At 49.5% G+C, this 9,752-nt stretch overlaps 1 protein-coding gene across 4 annotated transcripts in view; it reads left to right on the plus strand.

Moving 5' to 3' along the window:
- Positions 1-3,321, plus strand: part of Htr1d (5-hydroxytryptamine receptor 1D) — a 23,758-nt gene extending 20,437 nt beyond the window's left edge. For 3 of the 4 annotated variants that reach the window (XM_033767698.1, XM_033767699.1, XM_033767700.1), the window contains one exon: positions 885-3,321. In XM_033767698.1, coding sequence (XP_033623589.1) covers positions 1,457-2,587 — 1,131 coding nt within the window. In that variant the 5' untranslated portion in view covers positions 885-1,456 and the 3' untranslated portion in view covers positions 2,588-3,321. Of the gene's footprint in view, positions 1-836 lie in introns of all 4 variants that reach the window. The other variant, XM_010625990.3, reaches the window with a different exon arrangement.
- Positions 3,322-9,752: the final 6,431 nt, after the last annotated feature.

Consider the following 9,752-nt stretch of genomic DNA (forward strand, 5'->3'; position numbering starts at 1 on the left):
CAATTTGTTCTACAATTTTGGAAAAGAGGCCTACACCTACATTGGTGTTTGTGTGGGAAAAATGACCATGGTCTCCTTGGTCACCCGATGCAGAATTTGCAAACAAAAACAAAATTTGGCCAAGCACTTCTGTTTGTGAACAAAATTGTTTGCAAACAAAAGCATTCATGAATCGAACTGAATATATGTATATATTGGTGTGTGTGGCCAAACTCCCTGTTTCCATTTAGAGAGTTGAATATGTTTTCTGGAGTTTAACTTCTACCTCAAAAAATACTCAGGGAGTTAAAAATTTGTGCCTAATTTCTTTGCTTAACAAAAAAGTGTTTTTGTTATTGTTGTTGTTGTTTTAAAAGAGTCATCATTCTCCCTCTCAGAAATTTGGAAAATGCAAATGGATAGAGGAAAAGACCCCTCACAGTCACTAGAGAAATACATTGTACCAGCCTGGTCCCCCCGCCCCCGGGGTGGCCTTTGTTTCCTCTGGTGCAGTTTTGTTTAGTTTAGTTTCTATTGCTGAATAAACAGAACGATGCTTTCTGATTCACAATTGCCTGAGCTGGTTTCACGTAAGCGTACCAAGCCTGTGATACTTGTGACAGTGATGACACTTGGTCCTTCTGGGAATTGTGGGGGTGGGGCACCCCCCCCCCCGTGTTCTCCCAACACTTTGGGGAAGGTCAGTTTCACCACACCACTGCCTTATATTCAGCCTTCAGAATCACCCTTCTGGAACCTAACTCTACTTTTTTTTTGTCTCTTTAAACCCCAGAGCTTCAGAACGTATGCTCCTCTGGGTAAACTGACGGTGATCTATTTGTTTTGCCTTCTCCCAGCTCATGCATTCTTCAAGTGTTGGTAACTGGAATGTTTTGTCTGTTCAGACTCAAAAGCGTCAGTGGGACAGAAACCAAAGTTAAGTGTCCCAAGATGTGTCAAGATGAATCTGGGAAAGCTGAGCTGTTGCCTGAACTGCTCCTCTGAATCAGCTGGTACTTTTTGTCTCTAGTTTTAAAAGTTCCCTAGCAGCAAACAGATATCCAGAATCTCCACTGCCTGAGGATGGGAGAAATTTTGAAGTTTTCATGAAACACATTCATGTCTCAAACTGTGAACACAACCAAATGTCCAAAGCAAGGACCCCAGAGCACTGCCCACATGTCTGTGATACGTTGTCTGCTGCCTAACAAACCCAGCATGAGTCCGCTGGGCTGGACCATCTGCTGGGCTGAGTTCCAGGAAAACAAGGCACCTCTGGATTCATTGGTTTTAGGATGGACCTGTAGCTGCCAGCTGGAAGCTGCCCTGGGGTTCCTTAAATAGCCAAGTCTTGTGGTCTGCTCTGATGATGACTCCCACCAGCACGAAGCAGGGGGATGACCTTGCTCTGTGGCCAGGACAACAGTGAAAGAAGGAGCCCCGTGTATGGCAGTCTGGGGAGAGACAGCCACCTAGCATGTCCCCACCAAACCAGTCAGTAGAAGGTCTTCCCCAGGAGGCCTCCAACAGATCCCTGAATGCCACAGAGAGCCCAGAGGCTTGGGACCCCGGGATCCTGCAGGCGCTCAAGATCTCCCTTGTCGTGGTCCTTTCCATCATCACATTGGCCACTGTCCTCTCCAATGCCTTTGTCCTGACCACCATCTTGCTCACTCGGAAGCTCCACACCCCAGCCAACTATCTCATCGGCTCCTTGGCCACCACCGACCTCCTGGTCTCCATCCTGGTCATGCCCATCAGCATCGCATACACCACCACCCGCACCTGGAGCTTTGGCCAGGTCCTGTGCGACATCTGGGTGTCTTCTGACATCACCTGCTGCACGGCCTCCATCCTGCATCTCTGTGTCATTGCCCTGGACAGGTACTGGGCCATCACGGACGCCCTGGAGTACAGCAAGCGCCGCACGGCGGGCCACGCCGCTGCCATGATCGCGGCGGTCTGGGTGATCTCTATCTGCATCTCCATCCCACCGCTCTTCTGGCGGCAGGCCAAGGCTCAGGAGGAGATGTCAGACTGCCTGGTGAACACGTCTCAGATCTCCTACACCATCTACTCCACCTGTGGGGCCTTCTACATCCCGTCCGTCCTGCTCATCCTCCTGTACTGCCGCATCTACGCAGCCGCCCGGAGCCGCATCCTGAATCCACCCTCCGTGAGGGGGAAGCGCTTCACCACCGCGCACCTCATCGCGGGCTCCGCAGGCTCCTCGCTCTGCTCGCTCAACCCCAGCCTCCGTGAGCGCCACTCTCACGCCGGCTCCCCGTTCTTCTTCAACCACGTCCAGATCAAACTTGCTGATGGTGCCCTGGAACGCAAACGCATTTCCGCTGCTCGGGAAAGAAAGGCCACAAAGACCCTGGGGATCATCCTGGGGGCCTTTATCATCTGCTGGCTGCCCTTCTTTGTGGTCTCCCTGGTCCTTCCCCTCTGCCGGGGCTCCTGCTGGATCCACCCGGCCCTCTTTGACTTCTTCACCTGGTTAGGCTATTTAAACTCCCTCATCAATCCCATCATCTACACTGTGTTCAACGAGGAGTTTCGGCAAGCATTTCAGAAAGTTGTCCATTTCCGGAAAGCCTCCTAGTCTTATTTGCTGGTAACTCTCCTTAGCGCTCGTGTCCAGGAACCCAACTGGGATTGTCCTCTTCGGTTTTCCTGAGACTTGGGTTAACTCATGGTATCTTGGGTCTTGTGCCCATCACCAGTTGTTCTGTGCCCTGTGGTTCTGTGTCTTCTGACCTTCGGAGCCACCCAAAGCCGGGCTGCTGTACGATAGAGGGCAGGACAGAAGACCTCCCTTAACTTAATATTTCCAAGGTTCCTCTGGGGTGGAAGAAACATGTCCCACAGGATTCAGGTGAGAAAATGACTCTACAAAAGATGCCAGGCTCAAAGAGAAGAAGGTTTTTGTGGTCTCCCTGAGATTTGTATGAGGCTCACTGGAGGGTAGGTAAGGTTAATAATCTGAATTGGAGATTTGGGAGCCATGGCAGAGGAGACTCCTCCCTTTGGAGCATCCTGATTAGAAAATAACATCCAAGATTTTCTTCCCTTGGGTGCTCCTCACCCCGCATCTCTCCCAGCCATTCATGAGGAGAGACAGTGATTTGGAGAGAGATCTAGAAGGTGGGGCAGGGAAACCAATGCACCTTACCTTCTTCCAGTACCCCAGCACCATCTAAATGTTCTGGGGTTAAAACCCATAATCACCCCACTGAAGGAGATTGGACCCACCAAGCTTCTGGAGGGCTACCATTCTGAATGTCTTTTTTTATATTCCATTCTCATTAAAAAATCTTAAAGTGTTGCATCTTATCAAATAAAGAGCATGAAACATCATTGGCCGGTGCATCCTTGGGTGATTTCAGTTAGAGACCATCAACTCAGTGTCCCCTGAGTGCCCACCAGGTGCCAGACCCAGGGTCCCAGGCGTGACAGTGTCAGTGTCGGGACCACCAGGAACTCAGGGCCCCGGGGCAGGGGATGTGGCCCAGTGGTAGAGTACTCACCTGGCAGGTGTGGGGCCTTGGGTTCGAGCCAAATAAAGAGAAATGAAAAGAAAAATAACTCAGGACCTGATGCCTCAAGTAAAAGCCAAGTGCTGTCTATTTCCACCCAGAAGAATTCAGACCCATTTCTTAATCCCTCTTTGCCTCATTTTCTTCAACTATAAAATAGAGATAAGAATAAGTAAATTGTATAAATTAATGCCATGCTTGACACAAGACCCTGAATCAATTTAGAGCTGCAGGAATTGATCTACTCAAGGGTAAGCAGCAATAAAAGAAAATAATAGCTACTTTTGTTGTTGTGGCTTGCGTGGCTGGAGATGGAACCCAGGGCCTCTACCGCTGAGCTGCACCCCAGCCCAACAGCTACTATTTATTACACAGCTGTAATGGTTCTTGCATCCATTTTCTCATTTACTCTTTGTCCTTTTTTTTTTTTTTTTTTTTTTTTGCTGGTTATTAAATCCAGAGAGCACTGAGCTACATCCCTAACAGCCCTCTTAATTCCTTCTTTCTTTTTGCAGTACTAGGTCATTGAACCCAAGGGTACTCTCCCACTGAGCTACCTCCTGAGTCCTTTTCATTTTTTAAACTTTTGATGAGGGTTCTGCTAAGTTGCCCAGGTGAAACGGGAATGTAAGATCCTCCTGCCTCAGCCTCCCTCAGAGCAGGCATGCACCACTATTCTGTGTTCCCCTTTTTTATTTTGAGACAGTTGCCTAGGCGAGCCTCAAACTTGTGATCCTCCTCCCTCAGCCTCCTGTGTGGCTGGCATGACAGGTGCCACTGCCCCTGGCTAAAGAAACTTTCCTGTGGTGGGGGAAGGTTTTATAAAGAGATAACACAGAAGGGGCTGGGGATTTAGCTCAGTGGTTCCGTAGCCTGCTTCACAAGCACAAGGACCTGAGTTCGATCCCCCATACCAAAAAAAAAGAGAGAGAGAGAGAGATAACACAGAAGCAGATCCCTGAAAGGTGAGCTCCAGGGGACTGAAGGATAAGGGGAGAAGATGCAAAGGAAGGCAGGAGCGAGTGCATCAGGTGGAGCAAAGAACAGGAGTGAGCTCAGGGCACCGGAAATGCTGGGGAGCCTGGGCACAGGGAGAAGCCTGAGAGCCAGAGTACCGGCGGTCAGGAGGGAGGGGCGCATTTGAGAGAGGAAGGGGTGGTCACCCAGGGGAGCCTCGTGCTGGCCCTGAAGAGGACGCCCAATGTGTCCCGTGCAGTCCCTGGGCCACCCGCGTCAGCGTCCCCCCAGGAGCTTGTGACACTGAGGTTCTTGTTAGAGTCTCAGCCCCACTGAATCAGAACCTCTGACAGTGAGCTCCAAGCCCCTGCTGTTTATGTATTTAATTTACAGACATGTCTCGCTGCAGTACCCAGTCTGGTCTCAGACTCCTGGACTCAAGTCATCCTCTGCCCTCAGCCTCCCAAGTAGCTGCACCAGGTGATTCTAGGCCTCTAGAATTTGAGGCCAGCGATAGGGATGCCTCTGGCCATGCTTCTCGCTCTCCTCTGCACCCGGGCGCACCTTTCTCTACTTCCCCCGAAAGGCTTGCTGTCCCCCAGCTCCTCTATTTGGCCTTGAGCCGTCTTCCTGGTCTGGGAAAGGTCGGGAATTCCGAGATCTGACTGGGAAGGTGCAGCGCGCTGCAGGGATAGGAGCACTTGCTTTGATGTCAGGCATCCTTGGAATGAGATCCCAGACTTGCCAATATTCAGCGGTGTGACCTGAGGTGAGTCGCCTAACTTGTCTGTGCTTCGGTTTCTTCATCTATTAAGTGGGGCTGCCGGTATCAAATCCACACTTCTTTTCCTAAGGACTAAATGCGAAGTGATTGTGAAGAGTTTAAAATGCCACTGGTTATGCCTAAGAGCTTTGAGCCAATTAGAAAAGAAGCTCAGTGCCGGGGATTTAGCTCAGGGATTCTGTCGCCTGCCTCGCATGGGCAAGGACCGGATTCGAGCCCCGGCACCAAAAAATACATAAAGAGAGAAAAGATGCTCAAACGGTGCCTCCTGAGAGGCCTTTCCTGACTAGGAGAAAGATTAACAACCTTTTTAAAAGCTCTGTAGCTGGGCCTGGTGACGAACACCTGTGATCCCAGCTACTCAGAGGCTGAGGTAGGAGCATCTCAAGTTTGAGATCAGTGGGCAACTCAGTGAGGCCCTGCTTAAAATAAACCTTTCAAAGAGGGTGGGCAGGGGAGCATTGCCTAGCATGTGAAAGGCCCTAGTACAGGATGGGGAGCCTAAAAACTAAACATAGCTTTATTGAGATGTAATTCAAAAGTCATACACAGCACCCATTTTAGTTTTCTATTTTTGTTTTGTTTCTTTTTTTTCTTTTTTTTTTTTTTTTTTTGGTACCGGGGGTCAAACTTGCCTTGCACTTGCGAGGCAGGCCACCGAACCACTGAGCTAAATCCCCAGCCCTAGTTTTCTATTTTTATGATACTGGGGGTTGAACACAAGGCTTCACATGTGTTTGGCCAGTTGAGCCATGTAAGGTATGCAATTTAATGGCTTTTAGAGTAGTCATAGAATTGTACAATCACTAGTAGAATGTTTACATCACCCCAGAAAGAAATGCTTACCTTTTAGCTATCAACCCCCTGCCCTCCACACCTACAGCCCTGGCAACCAATGATCTACTTTGTTTTGGTATTTTTGTTTGGTTTGGTTTTTGGGTTTTTTTTGGTATCAGGGATCAAATTCGGGTCCTTGAACTTGCAAGGCAGGTGGCGGAAACACTGCGCTAAATCCCTGGCCCTGTTTTGGTATTTTTGAGACAGAGTCTTGCTTTGTAGCCCAGGCTGGCCTCAAACTTAAGGCAATCTTCCTGTCTCAGCCTTCTGAGTGCTGGGATTACAAGCAGACACCTCTATGCCTGGCTTACTTTCTGTCTCTATAGATTTTCCTGTGCTGGACACTTTATATAAATGGAATCAAGCAATAGGTGAACTTGGTGTCTGTCTCTTTGCACTTAAACCATGCTTTCAGGGTCTGTCTGCATCGTAACATATGTAGGAATTACAATTTTTCTTTTTTCCAGATCATAGTCCCTCATATGGCAAGATCACATTTTGTTTATCCATCCGTCATTGGGTTATTTCCACTCCTGGTTAATTCATTCTATGAACATTCTTGTACAGTTTGTTCTCACTTTTGTTTTGTGGTTGCAGAGATGAACCCAGGGTCTTGCACATACTAGGCAATAGACACATACATGTCCATTCCTTTAGGAAATGAGAGAAGTGGTGGAATTATGGGGTCGGATAACTATGCCTGGTCTCCTGAAAAACTACCAGACTTTTCAGAGCGGCTACACCCCTTGGCCTTCCCACTGATGGTGTGTGAAGCTCCAGTTGGCTCTATCCCTTCCTGGCACTTACCGGCTGGGGTTGTGATCCTACTACTGCCTCCACCTTCAGTAGCTGGGACTACAGCCATGCGCCACCCTACTCGGCTTCCTAGGCCAATTTTAATGGCAACAGGCCCGGCGTTCAGTGTGAGTCCTGGAGTTTGACCAAATATCTGGGCACCATTGACACAGCAAAGTGGCCATGACCTTCTTGCTTTCGTGGCCTGCTCCTTTACAGCCACCTCACTCTGCCCTCCAGTCCCTCCGGCCCCTCCGCACACTGCCCTGCCAGGACCCGGCTCTCACTGATCTTTGTCCCCTTAGGACCTGGCACACAGCCTGTGCTCGCCTAAGTGACATGGGTGGCGTCTTGTCTTCGGCCTGTGCCTGCAGTTATGCCCTAGCACTTTATGGACAGTAGATCACTTGATCCACATGCCGTGGGTCCTATTTTTACCACCCAATGCCATACTGCTAGTTGCACCCAGAATCTGTACTCTTCGCCCCCCAAAATGTGTCCAGGACCCAAATAGCACGTGGCCATGAAGGGCAGCAGGGAGCGGTGGCAAAAGCATGGGTTTGGGAAGCGTTTGGAAGGGCTGCCTGTGCTGAGTTTTCCAATTCTTTTTTGCCTTTTTTTTTTTTTTTTTTTTTTTGAGGGATTGAATCCAAGGCCTTCACTCTAACCTTTTCTTTCTTTTCCCTGGTACTAGGAATAGAACTCAGGATCTTGTACTTGACAGGGAGGCATGTCACCACTGAGCTAAATCCACGGCCCTTTTTATTTTTAATTTTGAGACAGAATCTTGCTAGATTACCCACGCTGGCCTCAAATTTGGAGCCCTTCTGTCTCAGCCTCACAGAGCACCACAACCAGCTCACTTGCCTAACATTGCTCTGCCTTGGTTCGCCTGACATGGATAACAGTAACACCAACCTCCCAGGGTCTCAGGAGCCTGGTGTTGTACCAGACACGGCGGCATTGAGAAACGGGGAGATTCCTGAATGAGACTTGGGGTCAGTTTACTCTTGGGGAACTGATGAGTTTAAAAACCAAACACACACACCGTGTCACCATGCCAACCACCAAGCAAGCCTGGGAGCCAGTTTGGGCCTTGGCCACCAACTGACAGCCTCAGATTCTCCTGTACTCTTTGCTACCTCCTGCCCCCCACCCCCAATGGCGTTGGATGGCGCCTGGAGCTCACAGCCCATCTGGGACCTGCGTGCGGAACACAGACCAGAGAGGCAGATGCCCCGTCCCCCACCAGGCCTGCCTGTGGCCACTGCTGTCTTTCCCTCAGGTTCCATCTTCCTGTCACAGGGTGGGGGTGTGCATGGGGGACAGGTGGGGACTCAAGCAGCCTCCGCACCTGAGGTAGGGCACTTAGCTGTGTGGCCAGGGTCCCTGTACTTTGTTCCTGCATAGAATCCAGACCTGGAGGATGGCACATGGGAGGGGACCTTCAGGACCCCCCGGGACGACCCCAGTCAGATCACTAACAGAAGATTGTTTTACCTCCTTGATTTCCCAATTACTTGGTGAGGTGGGAACCACTGTTATCCCCATTTTGCAGATAGGTAGATTGAGGTTCAGAACGATTACATAATTACTCAAGGTATCACTGCAACTAAATAGCAAAACCAGAGATTCATACCTGGGCAATCTGACCCAAGGGCCAGCACCTCTAGCGACTAGCTCACACCACCTCCCTTAGCCCCACTGGGACCAGTTGCTTGATTCCTCAGCATTGAAGCTCTATTCACACATGGAGCGACAGGATGCGTATCCCAGCTTTTTCTTTTCTGCAAACAGGGATTGAACTACCCCAACTTTGTTGGTAGTCCTGGGGATTGAACCCAGGGTCTTTGTACTGAACTACATCCCCAGCCCCTTTTTAAGTTTTTTGTTTGTTTATTTTAGACAGGGTCACAGTTGCCCAGGCTGGGCTTAAACTTTCAACCCTCCTGTCTTGGCCTTCTAGAGTACCGGGATTACAGGCACTCACCGCCATGCCCCGATGATCTTTTTGCTTTTTTTAAGCATAGCTGTACAAGCCCAGCACCGTCAAGGCACTGGAATTTGTGCTAGGTACCTTGAGTGCTTTAGCCGTGCATAGTGGCGCACACCAGTAATCCCAGCACTCTGAGAGGATGAGCAGAAGGATCACAAGTTTGAGCCCAGCCTGGGCAGCTTAGAGACATAGTGAGACCCTGTCACCCTGTGCCCATCCCATTTGCAAAGCACGGGGGATGGAGCTCAGTGCAAAGCCCAGGGTTCAATCCTCCAGGACTGGAAAAGAAAATAAGAGAGTGCTTGATACCATTTCTTTCTCACCACAGCCCTGCATGGTCCCGTGTTATACCCATTTATGCATTAGAAAGCTGAGGCTTAAAGTGATGAAGAAACTCGTCAGGATGATAAAGCTCATAAGGGAGAAATGCAGGCCTATCCTTCATCCAGTTCACATTAAACACTCTCGAGAATAGTGGAGAAAGAAAAATCTATCTGAAGGGGCAGCCTCCGGTGACTTTCTCTGCAAGCTCTTTTCTCCAGCTTTCCATCTTCAGATGTTTAAAGGTGGGCACGTGAGCCCTGTACGGCGGGACACAGTTGTAATCCCAGCACTCAAGAGACAGAGTGAAGAGGATCACCATGAGTTCAAGGCCAGCCTGCACTACAGAGTGATACCTTGTCACAAACAAACAAAAAGTGTGGGCACATGTATCCCTTTTTTGTACTAGGGTCAATATTCCGGCTCCTTGAACTGTTCTCTGTAAAATATGATTCTGAAATTTTCCCCCAGCCTTCCTCTTGTTCATCCTCCTATGACTGCATTAACTTCTTCCACATCCCAAAGTTCTGATCTAAAAATG

The sequence above is a fragment of the Fukomys damarensis genome, unplaced genomic scaffold (genome assembly GCF_012274545.1).
Source record: "Fukomys damarensis isolate Sample0158 unplaced genomic scaffold, DMR_v1.0_HiC HiC_scaffold_23, whole genome shotgun sequence".
NCBI lineage: Eukaryota > Metazoa > Chordata > Mammalia > Rodentia > Bathyergidae > Fukomys > Fukomys damarensis.